We start from the raw sequence: 21781 nt of genomic DNA, 5'->3' as shown, positions 1-21781 counted from the left end.
ATGAAGTGTTGACCAAACTTTTAATGGTGTAAAACTGTTAGAGTGAGGCCAAACCAATAAAGAGGTAGATTGAATACAGGCCATTGTGCAATTTCATCAGGTGTTGGTTTCTCATTAATTTTGTCAGTTTTACCTATCCGTTACCATTATCGTAAGATTATGGATTAAGGTTTGATCTTTTAGTAATAAAAACCCTTTAGAATTATTTTTCCATTTACTTCTTTGTTTTAGGTCAGATCTAGATAGAAAGGTTTACAGAGACAATTCACAGAGTGATATACAGTGTTAAAACCCGAATGTCCTTAGACCCAGTAGGAAATAAAGACTACATTATGGGTGTGAACATATTATATAAAATATAATGAAACAGGACTTATTGCTATGACAGCCAATAATGATAATAGTCATATAATATTTGAGCAGTAAGGCGAGAGAGCCTTTCATAAACCACTGAGATGCCTTATTGCTATTATAAACTTGCTACCAATTTTATTACAACAGTAAACAAGTAATATTGCGCTGTGCACATGATATATTGTCTGATATACCATGACTTGCAGCCAATCATCATCTAGGATCAAACTGCCCTGTTTATATTTTTTCATGCACAAAAACGACTAAACAGGACACTGAATATACAGGACGAAAATACAGTGACAGGTAAATTGACCACATCATTGTTCCACATCATGTAGCAGCAAAGTGGTGATTCATTAACTGGAGTTCTGGAACTTTCTTCACAGAACTTCACAGTGTTTTCTACGCCAATGTATTATACAGAAATCTGATTATATAGATATATAGAATATTGAGCTCAATAGTCTGCATCTAGTCTCTTTAGGCTTTAAGATCAGCTTCTCAGCCAAAACCTAAATGTTAAATGTTTACAAGTACATCTCTGTAATGAATTAAAGATTAATTAGAGTGTGTGTAAGTATAAAGCACTGAGGTCTAAGGATGAACGAGAGAAAACACTGTCAACCACAGATCCTTTTTGCCTGTGTCATTCCACATGATTTAAATAACTTCTCAGTTTGTCTCATTTTACAATGGGAGTAGTAAAAGCTCTTTATGACAGGAGAATGCGTAGATTTAGAGGATAAGATTTGTCTCCCCATCTGCAGAACAACCCTTTCCAGTCGGCAGCCCACCATGTGGCTGACCCTCTAGCCACGAGGCTGTCCATGAGACTTTCAACACTACATGAACAAGGTGTTTTTGTATTAACAATACTTTAGTAAATGGGAGAATACTGCAGTCCAATTAGACAGTGAAAAAACAAATATGATATGACAGGTTTAAACCCACTTCTGTGTTGTCCTCGACAATAAAATGGGTCAGATTCTCAAAAGAATTACTTTCCGCAAAACAAATAAATACATATTGACATAATTGATCAATTCTAATATTACTTTATCCAGTTAAAGAGCTGACAACTTAAGTGCATTGAGATAAAATTGCAACCTTCTCATTGAACAGAGGGAGAAACTAAAAGACAGCTAACTTTAGAAGGGGTATAATCCATTATTTGTCATAAACACCATGTCAGATTCATAAAGTCTTCGAAATAATGGAGTGGAGTCGTTTTTTTTTTTTTACGCAGGTGTGTATATTTGCGTCTCTACCTAGGTAATGAAGGCATCTTTAGGCTTCTATGTTGTGGTCCCTATTCCTCAGAATAACCAGCCCTCTACGTGTTTTCTCTGACAACACATCCGAAAGAAATGTTCTCAGAGGCCAAGTCTGGGGAAGACATCGCATCGCATCTCGTACTGGGACGATGAGCGGAACTCTCTGTACATGTCGCCAAACTGACCAGGACCAACAGTGAGCAGGCATTGGCGATAAGACACAAAAAAAAGCATAGGAGCTAAACTAACCTCTGTCTGCGGTCACGATCCTTTGGTAAGGATGGACTCGCAGTTCGTGCCTTCGGACTTTACCAGTCACCGCACCTGCTCGGGTTGCAACAACACGACCAGAACAAGGATTAGGTCATTTTCCTCCTTCACCCTTCCCATCAAGTCAATATGTTGTACCATCAGGGTTTTTATACATGACCAAACACATTGAACAGAATTATGAAAAATCATTAGAAATACATGTTAAGGCACAAATTATACTCATATTTTTGCTGTAACAAGGAGAAATCTCAGACTTAGTAGCATTCGTGATTATGAAGAAACCGTGACTGAAAAGATCCATTTGTTTTTTGAGTCCTTGTTACAGATTCACAGAAATTAGGCGTTTATGTACGCACACACACACACACACACACACACACAAACACACAGAGGGGAGCTTTACTAGTCACATAATCTCAGGTCGAGCATCAGGAAGTGCATCTCCAGTTATTTGTTTTAAATATAATACTGATCACTCACTCTCTGGTCAAAGCCCAGAGATGAAAGCTTTTAGGCACATTTGCAGTAGTAACAAAAATGAACATCTCTTATATAAAAAAAGCAGGTAGAAAAAAAGGCTACGAATTAAGTGATTAGTAAAGCGAGACAGATTTTTATCGACTTTTAAACCCAGACGTAGCAGTCAGTGAAACGGTCAAATACACGCACTCACACACACACGCACACATACACACACACACGCACACATACACACACACAGGCACACACCACATAATGCATGGAATGAAGAGCTGCGCCTTTTGGGGGAATTTCGGCCAGTGTAAACGTCAGTAGTGAGGGAGCCTTCCTGTCTGTCTGTGTGTCTGTCTGTCTGCTTTAGGCCAGGCTCAGGGGTCGTTACAGTCGAAGGCAGCTGTGAGACAGAAGCGCGTGTGTGTTAACAGTCAAACCAGATGAGGGGCCAGGTGAGGATCTGTAACCGTTCGTGGGGAAAGCCACACCTAAAGAATGGAGGGAACGAGGAGGTGCCAGGAGTGCCTGTCCGCCTGTCAGTCCGTCCATCCGCGTGTACTTCTGTCTGTCCTCAGAATGAAACGCACGCCTCGCTCTATTCCCCAAGCCGCGACAGGGTGTCCCATTCGAGTCCGTATGAAAAAGGGGTTTTAACAAAAGGGCCGCGCTGTTCCCCCCGCTGGCTGTCGCTTCGAGTGGCTACACCCGAGCCCAGACTCTCATGAAACACCTCAGTAAGAATGTTTCATTCGGTAAATGTTATTTTTGATAAGAGTGAACGTCAGACAGTTAGCGTGGGTACAGAATGTCCTGAAATCAGTTTGTCAAGAAAGCCTGTCAAGCCGACCCATTTCGAACCCCCCCCACGTGGCTCCGTAAACCCCTCGACCCCCGCCGCGCCCCTCACCACCTTCGTCTCCGTACTCTGGACGCCCCACCGAGCCACACCCAGAGAGGGGGGGGGGGTGCCCCCAAAACCGGGGTCTGCAGCAGAGCAGGCCTCAATGCTTATTGTCCCTCACCATTACACACAGATATAATCACCAGGACAGGAAATGACAAAAAAGGCTTGATCAGTTAATACACGTGACTCTGAACAGACATTCGAAAGAGGACGGGCCGAGGCCTCCCCGTGGGGCTTCAGGTCGTTCAGACAGGGCCGATCCTGGACCAGTCCAACGTGTGGTGGCGGTGGCGGCGCGGGAGGGTGGGCGGGGGGGGGGGGGGGGGGGGGGGGTTGGGGGGCGGGAATTTGTTGCGTGAGGGGAGGGGGGGGTAGAGGGAGGGAGGGGAGTGGGTTTCTCTTTAAAAGGGAGGCCGGTTGGAGGGCTCTCCTCGCTGCACAGCGAAGGGAAAGTGACAGGTCTGAAACCCCAGGTAGAGGGGGAGCTCTTCGGCCTTTGAGGACACTGTATAGGTTACACAAGAGAGAGAGACAGGGTGAAATCTTCGCTGGGCTCCGTCTGCTCCTCCTCGATCCCCACTCTTTGACAACAACCCCGCCCCCCCTCCACCTTCGCCCAGACACGCAGCCGGAGGCTTGCTCCGACCGGGACTCCGACCGGGACCGGCTGATAGAGTGCACCCTGGCTGTCTGCAATGTGGTCAGCCCAATTGGACAATCTGCTGTTGGCTTTTTGATGCATTGACGGAGGTTTGGGTTTTTACACAGCGCCTTTGGGTGCAGTCTGTCTTAACAGGAGTCCCGTTGGGTTGGGGTATATGGCCTCCCCAAGCCACGGGGCTGCGTGTCCACGGGGGACACGGGCGTGAGGGGAGCAGCAACCTTTCCCTCTCATAACTCACACCGAGCCAGTAGAGAACTGCAAGGCCACATATGCACACATTCATATTAATGGGCGCTTTAAGAGCAGAGTCTCATAACTTGACAGACAGACAGACGGAGGTAAGAGCTGGAATGTTGTCGTGGTCGTTTCTCGGTCGATGAGCCCTCTCTCGGAGCGTTCTCTCTCTCCAGAAGGGTTACCTGGGAGACTGGAGGAGGGCTGGGAATTTGGCTGGGGGGGGGGGGGGCGTGTTGGCGATATTCTGAGCGGGGTTTGTCCAAAAAGCGGGGATGGTGGGGGGCAGGGCCGTAACTTAGGAGGAGTGGCGCAGTATCAGCGTGGGGGCGGGGTTCCACTGGCCGTGGGGGTGGTGGTGCTGATGGGGGGCTGCGGGGCAGTCGCACGGGCACGCATGCTTACCTAGCACCCCGCTGGAGTCGATGGGGTACTCCAGGATGGAGGTGGCGGGGGCCAGCGTGTAGGGGTAGTCGTACGGCGACGCGTAAATGAGGCCCGACTCGGGCCCCTGTGTCATGACGCCTGGGTGGGGGGAGCCGTTGGGCATGCACGTCTGGATCTGTCGGATCAGGGGCATAAGGGTGGGGCCGGCCGGGGTGGGTGTGCGCAGGGCGTTCTGGGGCATGGGGGCGGGGCCGGTGATGATGCGGGGCGCCTGGGCGTTGGCTGCGAAGGAGAAGGCAAGGGCGGCTGGAGTGATCAGGAAGGGGTGTGGGCCGTGGAGTGATCAGGAAGGGGTGTGGGCCGTGGAGTGATCAGGAAGGGGTGTGGGCCATGGAGTGACCAGGAAGGGGTGTGGGCCGTGGAGTGATCAGGAAGGGGTGTGGGCCGTGGAGTGATCAGGAAGGGGTGTGGGCCGTGGAGTGGGGCACAGAGGGGAAGGGGGGGGGGGGGGTGGAGAGAGGAAAGATAAGTTAGTATCTACCATGCGTTAACCTGGATTTAGAACAGTTACAGTACGCTGCAAAAGTCTTAGGCCACCTGTGAAAATTGTTTAAAGTCATTTATCTGCACAGTAGGTGTTTATTACATTCCAAAAATTAAGCAATTTGCTTTAAGTAGACGTGTGTAAATATTCCTGTGGTACCAATTTTCCAATGTTCATGCAAGATATCCCAATTAGTCTTGTGATTTTGGCTGCTTTTTCATGTAAGACAAATAGTAATAAAGTCAGTCTTAATCATGTTTGGGGTCATTAATTTTGCCAATCAGTCAAAGATGGCCATTTCCTGTTAGACTTCTTCTCATGGTTAATGCGTATATGTTGGTGCCAGATGACTCTGCCATGTCCTGAGCAAGCCCATCACTGGGCTTTTGATCAAGAGATGCAGAGATATTTTAGGTCTTCTACAGGACTGTCTGTCCAGTTTCTTAAATTTTCCTGATGGCATTGCTACCAACCATCTCACAAGTTATCAAATCCCTTTAAAACAACAATTATTTTATTTTATTAATGTTTATTTGCATTTATTCTTATGTTATATGGTGTTTTTAAGAACAAATACACACTTACTGCCTAGATACAAAGCTTTAAACTAAAACTTTTCAGGTGGATTAAGACCTTCACACAGATCTGCATACACAGTACAGACACCATAAAATTCCCTATACAGCTAAAAATACAACAACAGCTACACAAACTGTTGGATAAATTGGCCTGAGTATCCACCTCACAGCGTTTAGCACTATGTGAGAGAACTATTCAAGGCTTGCCTCCATTCATCTCTAGTATTGAGTTAGAATCTAGCACAGCAGTGCTGGCTGGAGTTTGTTTCGCACAAACACCATGTGATTGGAATGAGGCATGCATCTCCCTCAGAGACACAAAATGGACACCCAGTCAGAGCTAGAACGCCTCTCTTACTTCTTATAAAGACCTTGACTCGACCGAGTGGCAACCAAAAGGACAGCAGGGAAACTGCAGTAAATGAAGCGACAAGACGCTGAGGTAAATGCCGAATGTGACTTCAGTGTTGAGTTCAGCCACAGTGCAAGGCACCACATAACACACTTCACTTGTTGTGGGAGAACAGGAGCCGTTTGAATTACACCCAAAAGCTCCTAGACACACAAAGGGCTGTTCTACTGAGGGGTGATGATGTCATCCTTACGTGACTTGATGTTGGCGTCTCGGTAGGTGCCGTTGAGGATGGCCAGTTCCATCAGCTGCATCTTTTTTAGGCTGTCCTCTCCCTCCGCCTAGGAAACACACGCACACACACACATGCAGATACAATACGATGAATCTCCACGGAAACAGGAGTTACGGTAACGGTGGCACATTTATGACACCGACATGCCATGTTTAAACACACAAACACCAAATACACACTGATGCCACATCTTTACCTTTACTAAGCAACCATGACACTCAATGGTCACAGACACAGCAAGATACAGGGAGGCTACAGATTCCCAGCTTTTAACAGCTAACTAGTAAGCTCCCTAAAGGGTTCCATTGTTTCCTTGGTGTGTCCTGTGGACACTGAAGCCCTTTGTTGGCACTTTGAAAAGCTCCAGCAGCAGATCAGATCTGGATTCGGCAACGGCTGGGTATCTAATCTGCCACAGCATCTCTGATATTTCCATCGGCTCTAATTGGCTCATCTACTGGAGTAAGCAATGTGAGGGGAAAACCCTTTGTTCATCAGAAATAACTTTTCTCACATCACTGGGATGTTTAATCTCCATGCCTTGAGCAACAATTAACTTTAGCGAATGGAACGCAATCTGACTTCCTTTTATCATAACTTTGATTTTGGAAAATTCTGTAAAGATGAGAGGCTGATGGTAGGAACAGGCATAGACCTGACATAGTACACTCTGAAGACCCATAATGTGTCCGCGTATGTTTTTGCATTTTCTATAGAATCAGATAAAAATAGCTTTGGGGAAGAAAATTGTGAATTGACAAATAGCCATAGGAGCCAAAAACGGCAGCTTCTTGTCGCATATCTTTGACTGTTGATTTACATTCAAACATGGGGGGGCAGCCGTATACTTTTATATCAACACAATTATTTCTCGAAAAACTAAACATTTTGTTGAGTTGTATGATTTTTTCATGCAAAGATTATTTCCCGAAATATTGGCACCCCTAAAGAATATTTACCAAACAAACCAAACAAAGTGGCCTGTTATGAAATTCTATGGTTTTTAGTTGGCCTCGGTCTCTAGGAACTGTATTGATGACTTTAACCATGGGGAATAAATACGAGACTGTCATCCATCATTACAGACTAAACCAAAGACCTGCCAGCCCAAAGGAGACGGATGGTTGTTGACCTACACAGATCAGGTAAAGAATATAAAAAATACATAAACAGTTGAAAAGACTAATAGGCACAGTCAGGTTAATAATCACACTCAGGTTAATAATCACATAGTTCCAGATGTCTGGAAGAGTTGCAAATCTGCGAAGAAGAGGACACATGCAGTTTTCCCCCACACATAGTGAAGAACATGGTGAGGGAGATGGTGAGGAAGATGGTGAGGGAGATGTGAGGGAGATGGTGAGGAAGATGTGAGGGAGATGGTGAGGAAGATGTGAGGGAGATGGTGAGGAAGATGTGAGGAAGATGTGAGGGAGATGGTGAGGAAGATGTGAGGGAGATGGTGAGGAAGATGTGAGGGAGATGGTGAGGAAGATGTGAGGGAGATGGTGAGGGAGATGTGAGGGAGATGGTGAGGAAGATGTGAGGGAGATGGTGAGGGAGATGTGAGGAAGATGTGAGGGAGATGGTGAGGAAGATGTGAGGGAGATGGTGAGGGAGATGGTGAGGGAGATGATGAGGAAGATGTGAGGGAGATGGTGAGGGAGATGGCGAGGAAGATGTGAGGGAGATGTGAGGGAGATGTGAGGGAGATGGTGAGGAAGATGGTGAGGAAGATGGTGAGGGAGATGTGAGGGAGATGGTGAGGAAGATGTGAGGGAGATGTGAGGGAGATGGTGAGGGAGATGTGAGGGAGATGGTGAGGGAGATGTGAGGGAGATGGTGAGGAAGATGTGAGGGAGATGGTGAGGAAGATGTGAGGGAGATGGTGAGGGAGATGGCGAGGAAGATGTGAGGGAGATGGTGAGGGAGATGTGAGGGAGATGTGAGGGAGATGGTGAGGAAGATGGTGAGGGAGATGGTGAGGAAGATGGTGAGGGAGATGGTGAGGAAGATGTGAGGGAGACGGTGAGGGAGATGGTGAGGGAGATGGTGAGGAAGGCAAAGCAAAATCCAAGGATCCACTGTTTCAGAAAGAAACCCTTACTGAGCCCAACCCACAAATTACAGTTCTTTTACTTTTCACAAGCATTATTGGAACTACAATTGGAATCATGTACTGTGGTCAGATTAGACAAACATGAAACTTTTTTATCATCCACACTGGCATGTTTGTCTACAAAATGGGACCACATACAAGGAAAAGGAACTGAAACCCACAGTAAAATATGGTGGCGGATCATTGATGCTTTGGGGCAATTTGCTACAAGTGGTCCAGGGGTTCTTGTTAAGATTGATGGCATATGAATTCCACAAAGTTCAAGGACACTTTAGACCAAAGACTGGTTGCCTGTCAGGAGACTGAGAATGGGCTGTCGATGGAACTTTCAACAAGACAATGACCCTAATCATACAGCAAAATTAACATGGAAATGGTTGAGGGAATCTGTGTTTTACAATGGCCCCAAACTTCAATCCTAAGGAAAATCTGCATTCTGAACTGAAGAGGGAAGTCCAAAGGTGCAGACCTAAGACCATGAAGGACCTGGCCGCATGGCGGAGCGGGACAAGATCCATCCAAAGTATGAGCCAACCTTTTTGGACTTTACAGGAAGAGACTCTGTGCTGTTATCAGCGCCAGGTGAGAATTCACAAAATACTGATTGTAGGTGTGCCAATAATTTCAAAACCTTTTTTTTCCAGTAAAATATGATACTACTCATTGAAAGTTTTGTGTTTGAGTTTATGGCTTCCTTTTATGTTTGAGCCCAAAACATCACTCACTGTTCGTCTTATTTATGATTTACTTTCACTTCAGCTTAGCTATGTGAAGGGCGTCAATATTTGAATTGACTGTATCCACTGCCTTGTAGTCACTGGCCTAGGCCAGCGGGTGGAGCTGTGTTGTCACTCATATGAGTCCAGCTACTGTACACTATTCCAGACAGTAGTACTGCTGTTATGTGGTTTGAGATAGGGATGAAGGTGTTAAAACATGTTGACCGTGACGGCCCAGCTTTCTCCTCTGGCTGTCAGTGTCAACGCCAGTGTCCAGCGAGACACATTCTCACATGAATTAACCTCTATGTGTCTCTGTCTGAATCTGCCCTGTTCGGAACCACGCAGCTAGCCACTGCCAGCGGCACAAGGTCTCTGCCAACCAACAAGTTGATAAGGTTTATTCCATTTCTCTTCCTGCACTTTTACTGCGATATACTATTACACTCCTAGCACTTTCTGGCAGGCTTTCTCACGGTTTCATTCCTCTGCTCTCTTCCCTCTCTCTCTCCTTTTCTCTCTCTCTCTCTCTGCCTTCTGCTACTGTTGTGACAGAGTTGCTGTGGGCTCTTCCTGCTCACACAGCACAGCTAAACCCTGCCGAGCCCAGTCACAAAGACCCTCTCTCTGCGTTCTTCAGAACCCGCGCTGTATCACAGCTCAGCAGCCAGCCACAGACACTGGCGTGTGTGTTTCAGTGTGTGTGAGTGTGTGTCTGCGTTTAGGAAAATGTTTTGCCTGTGTGCGCGCACGCTAGTGTAAGCGCACATGTGTTTCAGTGTTTCTTGCAGCAAACATCAATAAGGTCGATTTCAGTCGAACGCAACTGATCCAGAAGATAAACCCTTCTAATCTGGCTTCTGTTTTTTTTTGCTTTATTTCTTCCTATCTGTTTCTCTGCAGTGAGCCACTGGTTTGGAGGGATATGTTTCAGCCAAGGTGACAGGAGGGCTGATCCCATGAATTCAACTCTAACTAATCCATGACCACGCTAAAATGCCTGGCTGCACAACACTGCTCTCCCAGCAGTTGCTCTTCGGAGCCCCTTTTAACAGACACCTCACGCTTTCATCGGACTGATTCACGCAGACGCTGTTGTCCTTGGATTTGGATGCCGTTAGGTGTTTCAAGTGGCGACTGCGTTATCACGTGTACATAACTCAGTCAGAACGGAGAGAAGCACGCCAGACAAACAACAAGGGTGATTCACAGGGTTGAAATGGAGTTTCAACTGATTCAATCATCCAGCATTGTTTTGATTTTGAAAATAGATACTGCTCGCTTCATGAATACCTAAGCGTTCATTTAGGGGTTTAGAGGAAATAGGATCCATTGGCCTATAGTAACAATGACACTGCAGAAAAGATGTCTCCACAGCTATTCAGATACTAACAGAGCTAATGTGAATATGACAGACAGCCTAAGTGCTATATATGGTATTTATAGACTATATATATATATATATATATATATATGTATATAATCAGACATAAAATTGACAGGTGATGTGGATAACACTGATAATCTCATTATCATGGCACCTGTCAGTGGATTGGATATATTCAGCAGCGAGTGAACAATCTGTCCTCAAAGTTGATGTGTAAGAAGCATGAAAAATGGGCATGTGTAAGGATCTGAGCAACTTTGACAAGGGCCAAATTGTGATGGCTAGTAGGAATGGGCACGGATAGTCGAATATCCGAAAATAATTGAATATTCGAGTACGTCTGTGTGTATACAATGTTCCCCAAAATATATGTATTTTTTTTTCTCGAAATACTGATAAAAATCTAATCTAAAATGTTTACATATGACGATATGCCATGACATTTATAAAAAGTATACGTTTTTATGACATTCGCTCCGTCACACTTGTTTTTTGTTTACAATTGTTAGTCAGAGCCGTAGTAGTGTGATGGGGTCCAGAATGACGCAAATGATATAAAATGGATGAAAGGGAAGATGGAATATATTTACTGAATTAATGTTACTGTACCAACACAAAACCCTACGTAAAGCTCGACAGTGGAATCGAAAGGCGTTTTAAGAGTGCAGAAAACGGTGAGTTAAGCAAATATAGCATATATCTGGCTAGCTTAGGTAACTAGCTTCTCTAGACTCTTCCATTCAATAAACTCAATGTTATGTGTTGATAAATATTGTCTTATAGTTCTGTTGCAGAGTTTTGCGTGTCAACCACAGGGCTTCCTCCATATGCGCGGTCGCTCCTTTCTCACACAAACGGTAATTGAGCCGATGTTACATGAGAACGACACCCACTCCTTCGCGCGTTATGTAGTGAGGCTAATTTTTTAAAAACATGTATTTCGGTTAACCGAATACTATTCGAATAATAACACAAACTATTCTGATAGTAAAACCTTGTCCAATGCACATCCCTAATGGCTAGACGACTGTGTCAATGCATCTCCAAAACTGCACCCCTTGTGGGGTGTTCCTGGTCTGCAGTGGTCAGTACCTATCAAAAGTGGTCTAATGAAGGAAAAGCAGTTAACCAGTGACAGAGTCATGGGGGGGTCAAGGATCTTTGATGCATGTGGGGAGCGAAGGCTGGCCTGTGTGGTCCGATCCAACAGACCACACAGTACTGAAGCTCAAATTGCTGAAAAAGTTAATGCTGGTACTGACAGAAAGGTGTCTGAACACACAGTGCATCGCAGTTTTTGATTTGTGATACTTTGGGCAATGTTCTGCCGGGAAACCTTGGGTCCTGACATTCATGTGGATGTTACTTTGACACGAACCACCTAGCTAAGTATTGTTGCAGACCATGGGCACCCTTTCATGGCAACGGTATTTCCTGATGGCATTGGCCTCTTTTAGCAGGACAATCCCCCCTGCCACAAAGCAAAAATGGTTCAAGAATGGTTTGAGGAACACAACAAGGTGTTGACTTGGCTTCCAAATTCCCCAGATCTCAATCCAATCGTGCATCTGTAGGATGTGCTGGACAAACAGGTCTTGGTGCCAGATTCAATAGAACACCTTCAGAGGTCTAGTGGAGTCCATGCCTCGATGGGTCAGGGTTGTTTTGGTGGCAAAGGGGGACCCACACAATATAATGTTATGGCTGGTGGGTGTGTATATATATATATATGTGTGTGTGTGTATGTATATATATATATATATATATGTGTGTGTGTGTGTTGCATGAGCTATAATAACTCAGGGCAGACATCATGGTAAATACAATCTTGTCATTGGAAATCTGTTGGACAGTAATACCATCCGGTAGCCAATCAGAACTAGTGATCAGGTGTATTCTGGGTAGAGTGGAGAGTGAAGGCTCTGAGGGTAGCTGGGTTGATCTTCTTTGTCTCAGTGTCGGCCATTGATTTTCTGTCCAGCGCTGCGAAGGAACACTATGAGCTTTGAGCTGTCGATGTGATGAGCAGTACATCTGTGTGTGAGCATGGAAGTGTGTTTGTGTGTGGAAGTGTTCAGTGGCACAGACCCCTTTGGGAGCCCAGGTGAGGGCGTGTGAAATGCTTTTTATGTCAGCTTGCATGAAGAGGAATAATTCAGCGGTTATTCAGCCAGCGATCACTATGACCTTTGGAACACAATGGCTTGTCTGCCTACCACTTGTCATCCCGGTTTGTCAGACTCTAGCTCTATCTCTCCTCCCTGTCTGATCTCCTCCCTCTCCCCTGTCTGATGTCCTCCCTGTTTGATCTCCTCCCTCTCCCCTGTCTGATGTCCTCCCTCTCTGATCTCTCGCTCTCCCCTGTCCCTATCTCCTCCCTCTCCCCTGTCTTATCTCCTCCCTCTCCCCTGTCTTATCTCCTCCCTCTCCCCTGTCTTATCTACTCCTTCTCCCCTGTCTTATCTCCTCCCTCTCCTCTGTCCCTATCTCCTCCCTCTCTCATCATATCTCTCCCCCTCCCCTGTCCCCATCTACTCCCTCTCCCCTGTCTTATCTCCTCCCTCTCCCCTGTCCGATCTCCTCCCTCTCCCCTGTCTGATGACCTCCCTGTTGGATCTCCTCCCTCTCCCCTCTCTGATCTACTCTCTCTCCCCTGTCCCTATCTCCTCCCTCTCCCCTGTCTTATCTCCTCTCTCTCCCCTGTCCCTATCTCCTCCCTCTCCCTATCTCCACCCTCTCCCATCTTATCTCCTCCTTCTCCCCTGTCTTATCTCCTCCCTCTCCCCTGTCTTATCTCCTCTCTCTCCCCTGTCCCTATCTCCTCCCTCTCCCTATCTCCACCCTCTCCCATCTTATCTCCTCCTTCTCCCCTGTCTTATCTCCTCCCTCTCCCCTGTCCCTATCTCCTCCCTCTCCCGTCTTATCTCTCCCTCTCCCGTATTATCTCTCCCTCTCCCCTGTCTTATCTCTCCCTCTCCCCTGTCTTATCTCCTCCCTCTCCCCTGTCTCATCTCCCCTCTCCCCTGTCCAACCTCCTCCCTCTCCTCTTTCCCTATCTCCTCTCTCTCCCCTCTTCCTGTCTTATTCTCTCTGTTTACAATCTCTCTCACTCTAACTGCTCTCTCGTTTTAGTCACTTTCGCCTTCCCAGATCTCTGTCGAATGTTGCTCACACTCAGATGTTGCTCACATGTCTCAAATAAGATCAGCAGACAACTACCCTTTTCTCATATTTTACAGGGCAGGTTCTAATTAAGCATTTATGCTTGCAATTCTTATTCAATTGTGGCTCTCATTCTCTGTAGACTCCTGGTAAATGACATGAGACCAATGCTAAGTAGAGTGGTAATGGGGATAAAGGCAATTCACACAGTTGTAAATGAGAGTGGAGTGACCCTTACAACATTATAGAAGTTTTCACAGTGTAGCTACCCCTCTCAAAGGCAAAAGTGAGGGGCTGCGCCCGTCAGCTCACACAACTTCTCTAATTGGCTGTTTGGGAGGAGGACAGCAGGGTTGTCCTCTAATTGGCTGGATAGGGATACAGAAGAGGACAAGGGTGGATGTGGTAACTGGACCCCTCTCTATCTCAAGCTCTCTCTCTTCTTTCTTTTCCCCTCTCTTTCTATCCATTTAACTATCTCTTTAGTACTCTCCCTCTTTTTATATCTCTCTCCCTCTCTCTTGCTCCAGGCACGTATCGTACCCCCAGTGAGTACAGCTGCCTCCTCAGAACGTCCCCTCTCTCCCCCCTCCCCAGCTCTGGCAGCCTGCCACGGCGTCGCCTCTCACGCTCTCATCCTCTCATGCCCTTCCTGTCTCTCCCCCAAATGACGTGGACTCTGCCGAGTTTACAGACAAACCCTGAAAACTTTCAGTCCAGCCGGGTTGCATCTCTGGGGGGGGGGGGCCCTAATGAGGTAGGGGGCAGAGGGGAGGTTTGGCTTGGAGTCTGGTCAGCTGCGGGGCAGGGCCTGTCCTTCCAGAGACAGGGTCCCACTCAGGGACCGGCGTTAAATCCAGTGCAGCTGCAGACGGATGGGAGTGTCAATCTGCGCCCGGCCTCCTCCTTTCCCGCCCAGTTGAGACGGGGACAGGACACCGACACCGGTGATCACTGCTGAGAGAATGCGCTCCGTAGAAAGGCCCCGTTTCCTGTTTTCTTTAACACGCGCGCATGTATGTGCATGCGCGCGCGTGGTAGTAAGCCTCAGAGGGGAGATTACTTCAGCGTTTCAGCTTCATGAGTGTAATTGGCTCTTAATCCAATACACTGTAGATGTTAATTAGAGTTGTAGCACCTCTTTTAATTGGCCTAGCCGGCTAATTAGATGAAGACTCGCTGAAATGCACAGCGCTAACAGTGTATGCGTTTACGGTCGCACTGTGACCCAGGATACCAGAAACCGCGGTAACAGTCGCGCCGTGACCCTGGAGACCAGAAACCATGGTAACAGTCACGCCGTGACCCTGGAGAACAGAAACCGCGGTAAAAGTCGCGCTGTGACCCAGGAGACCAGAAACCACGGTAGCGGAGGCAAAGGTGAACGACTTTATGTCTGTATTGTCTGTAGGATCATTGACTGAGGTAACACAGGGGTTAGGGGCAACACATAGTTAGGGGCAACAGGCTGTTTGGTTTCGGAAGGTTCCTGGCCGTCTCTTCTTTGTCTCAGGCTCACACAATGAGGAATGACAAAGGTATATTTAGAATACAGGTTATTCTGAGAACAGTCTTGGGCCGGGAGGGGGACAAGTATTTCCTGATTGGACAGGACATGGTTGAGGGTCACAGGGAAAGAGGTGGTGTGTGTCATTGTGTGTGTGTGTGCCCTCAAATGCCAGATATTGTTGAACCTATCACAACAATCCCTAAGTTTTGGAATGTGTTTGCATAGAGAGCAATTTAGTGTGTACTCACTGACAGAGAGGAACTGGCTTTGTTTATATATATATTCCTGTGTGTGTGTGCGCATGTGTGTGTTTAATGTGTGCATGTATTGTGTGTGTATTGGGTGTACCGTGACTGTGTCACACTCATTTCTGGGGGAGAATTCAAAGTCATGGTAGGTCACGGGAAGTGAAGGGACGGGGGGCTGACTTAAGGAAGCATTCAGCATCTCCCCTGATAATCTCTGAGAGTTCCTCACACTGCTCCAGGCTCATAGAGCTTTCATGTTAATTGGCTTTGGAAAAAGAGAAAGAGAAATAGAGGGAGAGAAAGAGACATGGCATTGTCCCCAGTGCGTTCGGCTACGGTGTGTGATCTTTGCATGCTAATAGGCAGCTCTGATAGAATGCTTAGAAACGGCCGTGTCCCAGATGACTGTAACACTTGTCTGGTGGAGAGAACGGACCAAACGCTTTGTTGCTACGCTAACGTGTTTTGAATAGGTTAACAGAAGAACAAACAACCGCCAACTGTGATGCTTCTGGTTTCTACATGATTAGCAGGTTACAAATGTGATTGTATGTTACGGCTTCCAGCTGGTTAACCACATAAAATCCTGACAGAAACAATGAAGAAACGTCAAGCTCTTTTTGACGGCTATAATATGACAGAGCTGCTTGGTTATCTTTAAAAGAGGACCCCAGGGAGTTTGCTCCGTCAAATGGTCAACGCCGTTCCTGCCTCTCTTTGTTCCCGAGGGTAAGAATATTTGGGTGAGCATGGCATTTTAGATGACAATTTATGTTCTGGGTGAAGAGCGGGCGCAGCGACACTGAAGGAGAAAGTGATCTAGATTCGCATCCCCGGTCTCGCCTCACCTCTGGGTCCGATGGAAACGGATGGGGCCATAAAAGGCTTTGTGTGTTTCATTTAGCCGTGCCTGCTAGCTACGCGGCTAGTATCCCGGTCCAATAACAAATTGGCCGCGCGCGCACACTTAACGAAAGCGTTTCTGCATCTCGCCTGACAATCTGCGAGAGGTCCTTTGCGCCGCTCAGGGGACACACAGAGCTTTCATGTTAATTGGCTTCGCGCACACAAACACAAACACACATTTAAGCAGGGAACCTCTTCCCATGGGGGCTGATGAGGAGCGGGGGGAAGAATAAGCAAAACGGCTTTGAAAATGACGGAAATGTCACCGGCGCAAATGGCCTCCTTTTCAAGTGGCGCAGAGAGGAGGGACCGGCTGTCTCTTCGGAGGGTGGTTGACGCGCCACGCCGGGGTTCTCACGCCAGTTAAATGACGGGGCAAGGCGGGCTGTGGTGCCCTAATGCCTTCATCTTCCGTTAGAAGAAACAAATCGGCCTTTGCAACACGACACGTAACAGACCACGACACAGCGATGTCACTTCCCTCCTAATGTGTCTGACCGTCTGGGATGGCTGGGAGACACTGGCGGCTGGAGGACAGCAGGGGAAATGAGAGCTTCACACCGCATCTCTTAACGTACTCTAATCGACCAAATGCCACTCTGTCTTTAAGCCTTTTGAACATGGATCCGAGGAGATAGGTGTGGGAAATGCATGTCTTTTACACATTCAAATTGGTTGTTCTGCCGGTTTCTATTTGCTCACAGAGATGGATGATCTCCATCAATAGCAGGAGCCAGGTGGTCTGGTTGGCAATTGTGAAGATGTCTGTCAATATCAGTATTTCCTCTGGGTTCACCTCTTGTAAAGTTAATACGATGTCCACATACATTCAGATGACCTTTCTTTGACTGTCTCGGAGACCCGTGTGAGAGCTTTGAGGCAACAGTGAAAAGCGTTTTGGGATAAAACTGCATCATACCTGTATCATACCTACTACTGATCAAGACCGTGGAGTAGTTAAATGGATAGTACCATAAGAAACTACGCATTCAAACACTGCTTTATAATCCATTCAATTTCAATCAGACAGAGCTCAACAAACACATCAGACTTCATCTCTCACAAATCATGTACAAAAGCACATAATTGCCATTTTACAAAGGTCTGCAGTAGTGTAGACGTCAAGTGAGCCATTACACTGCAACCTGCATGTGAAAAATGGGATGTTTACTTGATAAAAGGTACGTGTTCAGAGTAGTCCTTTCAATTTGGAGGTGACATTTGGTTTCACAGATGCCTCAGGCTGGCAGGCAAGCAGGCAGCTGGTGGAATACTATATCTAAGCAAAACAGCACTGGAGAGCTAGATTAATTTCTCTGTCTGTCTGAAAGACTCTCAAAACTAAATTTTTTCACGAGGAATTGGGGAGAACCAGGCGATAGGGTGGGGATGAAGATGGACAGCTTGTTTCCCAGAGCTTGGGGGGTCCTTGCTCGCCTCTGGCTTTCTGAAAACGGGGGCAGTCGGGAATTCAAGCCTCTCTTTTTACAGTCATGTGACTGGGGCTCTTTTGAAGGTCCCGGACTGGAGCCACTCCACAGGTTGCCACGGAGACACATTTTCTATCCCCTTTCACCGCATTCTCTGTTTTTTCCCCTACCTGATACCCCATGTATGAGAGGAGAGGAGAGGGGGGGGAACCGTTGGGTACATTCCCAAACACGTCCGTGAAAGGACAGGGAGGGTCATCAACTGGACGGATTCAGTGGGAGTTACTCAACAGAAGTGACTAAACGCAGAGTGATAGAGAGTGATAGAGAGGCTGCCTTTGTGTTGGAGAGTGAACGGGAGTGAACATTAGTGAGGGTGCGTCTTGTTTATGCCATTCAGGGTGGGACAGAAAAAGAGACGACTCACGCCTGCCTATGTGAGAGAAAAAGGATGAGGATTAACATCTTATTGTGTGTGTGTGTGTGTGTGTGTGTGAGAGCGTGAGAGAGATGAGAGATATACAGAGCGAGAGAGATCTCTTGTTATTTATTACATCTTCTTGTTTCCTACTTGCTTTGGCAATGTAAACAAATGTTTCCCATGCCAATAAAGCCATTTACCTTGATACACTGAGATGAGAAAGAGACAGAGAGAAAAGGGGAGAGGAGAACTCAGTAGATTTGGGAGTCAAGGTGAAGCAGGGAAGGGGAGAGGAGAACTCAGTAGATTTGGGAGTCAAGGTGAAGCAGGGAAGGGGAGAGGAGAACTCAGTAGATTTGGGAGTCAAGGTGAAGCAGGGAAGGAGAGAGGAGAACTCAGTAGATTTGGGAGTCAAGGTGAAGCAGGGAAGGAGAGAGGAGAACTCAGTAGATTTGGGAGTCAAGGTGAAGAAGGGAAGGGGAGAGGAGAACTCAGTAGATTTGGGAGTCAGGGCGAAGCAGGGAAGGGGAGAGGAGAACCCCACTGAGAGCATTATCCTGCCCTGCAGGAGTAGAAAGCCCAGCTTAGGATTTCCACACTCCAGTTGTAAACAAAGGCTCTTTTGATGGTCTTTCAGCCTCAAAGACCTGGATGACTACTCAGTCATGTGACCAGAGAAGCGGTCCCTATACAACACCCAGAGCCACACAGGGAGACACTCACAAACACACACACACACACACACAAACCTGTAACCCAGCCACATGCATAAACCGACATAAATCCGAATCATACAGATCTACATACATACACACACACACACATCACCCCAAACGCTTGAGTCTCAGGCAGGCCTGACCTGTTCAGACGGCCCTCCCTCCTGGCTCCTTGGCTCTGCACTTCCAGAAACAACGAGCAGCAGAAAAACATGTCATGCAAGAGAGGGCCTATTGTGCTGCAGAGGGGACAGATGGGAACTCCCACAAACCAGTGGGCTTTTGTTCAGCCTTTGTGCAGCTCCCACCCTCTCTCCCTCTCTCTCTTTCACTTCACTTGTAGCACAACTGGAGCACAGACAGGCAAAGACAGGCTCTGCTTCCGCTGCTTCAGTCACAAAACACCTGGCTGCCTCTCCCCGGTACACTCAATTGATTTTAATCGAGTCCCCAAACCCAGAAGACGTGTGGAAATGGCGGAGGCATAACCGGTCTCTTTACAGTGTCTGCCGGTTGTTGTACCTCATGTCATCCTAAGCGTGTCAGTTGTCTGGGACCGCCGCCACCTAGGAATTGACCACGCTGACAAAACCAGCAGTTGGAAAGGTGCAGACGCAGACTAATGTCCTTGTGGCCTTGAGCCAGCGATTGAGTCAAGAATCTCGAGAGCGCCTTCGCAGGCATGAGTGTGCGTTCGTTTGTGCCCGCGTGTGTGCGCGCTCTGAAGATTACAGCACCAGTTAAAGCTTCTACTATCAGTGTGAACCAGAGGAGAAAGTGTGAGTTTATGCTTGGGTTGTGCAAAGCGTGTGAGTGTGAGAACGAGCGTGAAGGCGAGAGAGCGACAGACCAAGAGCGAGCGAGCGAGAAGGGGATAGAAAGATGGGAAGGAAGGAAAAAAAAGGTGACAAAATCCGAGAAATGGAGTGAAACGCTCAGTGTTTCCCTGGAGAGAGCGTGTGTTTAATAAAAACTGTCAAGTGTAGATATTCATCTAGTAGCTAAGGAGCAGACATGACTGACAGGCTTGGTAGCAGGAGGCTGGAGTCCCTAAACGCGCAAGTGTGTGTTTGTTCAGGTCCACCAGCACTCAAGACACTACAAGCACACAGCTGGCTAAGCTGAGTGGGACGAGGGGCACACACACACACACACACACACACACACACACACACACACACACACACAATTTGAATTTCACTTTATCTTCAGACCCTGACAATTAGAGCCACACTCTATCTGTCTGAGTTGCGGGGGCCAGGAGCCATTTCAGGGCCCCGGCTGATAGACAGGACTTTAATTAAACCAGGTCCCCTCAGCGGCCGGCTGTTTAGGCTCCTCTGCCTGCTTATGCTGCTAATACTGTCTAAGGGAACAGACAGCCGTGAGAGGATGGCGATACAACACACAGGATTTTGCAACAGTGACATTATTTTTTATTTTCTTTACAGTTCAACCACTGCCGGCATATTAAAACGAGGGCTTGCAGATTTGAACAATCGCTGCACTATTGTCGCCGCATACAAACGTCAAGTCACGATTACTGATTAAAACTCTCTGACCACTGAACAAATGAAATAGGGCATGAAACCTGAATGAATCACGCACATTTGCTGCATTGAAATTGGTTGAATAGGTCACATGTCGACAAACTTTACCCGTAATACATTTTACAACAAATTGGACAAAAATAATCACAAGCTTCCATAATAAAAATACAAAAATGCTGGAAAGAAATCTAGAAGGACTGATGACAGCAGATGGCAGAAATCTACTTATTATTTGTTTCATCTCACATGCTAACACACGCAAGGGCATACACACACACACACACACACACACAGTGTGCTGAAGTTGCACTTCCTCCTGTTTGCAAAACTGGGATTTGACACGTGAGTTACTTGGCTTCACTGGGGTAGGGGAGGAAGCTTAAGAGTTAAAAGCATAAATGTGGTGGCAAATGATTCACGAGGTTAAGGCCAGTGTTTTAATGCCACCCCTGGAAAGATACACAGGCCTATGTCATCTGACTGACTTGACATCACCTTCTATGGCTGGAGGACATTTGAAAGGCACAACGTCATTCTATAAATCTACTGTAGCAGTGAAAGAGCTTTATGAGCGGGCTCCATTTAGACCCGATCGTCCTCTGTGTTCTTACAAGGCACTGGGGTCATTAAGGCTTTCAAGGAATGGTTTCATTGCCATAAATCTGCTAGAATGCATGCAAGCACATGTAATCATGCATACAAACACACACACAAACTCAAACAAACACATACGCGGTTAAAGTAAGCTCACACTATTCATATGACTCTGCCATCAACCAGGTGTAAAAGCTGAACACCACAGACTGTCTCGGTTCAAGCCTGGACTGTGCTAGCTGGCCCGGAGTCTAATGGGTGAATCGGCCAGCATCATCAGGGGAGTGGGGAGGATGTCATCACACTCTAGCGCCTACCTCAGGTGTCTACAAAGCTGACTGAGCTCGTAGGGTGAGCAGGAAGACCCTCATGCTACCAGATAAAAAAATTTAATTGAAAGAAACGTTATGAAATCGTTCTGATTTATCAATGACATTACAGTTTTCTCAATTGCTCACTAACACTGGAATTTGGGACACAGTGACCAAAACCTGAATCTGATCTACCTTATCGTATACCAATTCTGCACTTTTCACTCATTTTGCAGTTCTAAACCACACTTTTTGGTAAACCACTACTTTTGGCCCAATCGTCATTGATAAAATCTTGTTTTCACATGGAAAAAACTATGATTCAGAATGCTAAACTCAAACCATCAATTACACCATTGACTGCTCATTCGG

General features: G+C 46.8%; 1 protein-coding gene across 3 annotated transcripts in view; it reads right to left on the bottom strand.

The window, feature by feature from the left end:
* Nucleotides 1-21781, bottom strand: part of LOC105025495 (protein quaking) — a 65511-nt gene that overhangs the window by 2452 nt on the left and 41278 nt on the right. The window contains exons 5-7 of one of the 3 annotated variants that reach the window (XM_010896211.5): nucleotides 6295-6382; nucleotides 4586-4873; nucleotides 1881-1955 (exon numbers count right to left, since the gene is read on the bottom strand). In XM_010896211.5, the coding sequence (XP_010894513.1) occupies nucleotides 1881-1955; nucleotides 4586-4873; nucleotides 6295-6382 (451 nt within the window). Of the gene's footprint in view, nucleotides 1-1880; nucleotides 1956-3624; nucleotides 4874-6294; nucleotides 6383-21781 lie in introns of those variants that run through there. The other 2 variants (XM_013134269.4, XM_010896210.5) reach the window with 2 other exon arrangements.

This window comes from Esox lucius, chromosome 6, assembly GCF_011004845.1.
Source record: "Esox lucius isolate fEsoLuc1 chromosome 6, fEsoLuc1.pri, whole genome shotgun sequence".
In the NCBI taxonomy this organism is placed as follows: domain Eukaryota; kingdom Metazoa; phylum Chordata; class Actinopteri; order Esociformes; family Esocidae; genus Esox; species Esox lucius.
The sequence above is the reverse complement of the archived record's forward strand: the minus strand, read 5'-3'. Positions and strand labels throughout refer to the sequence as shown.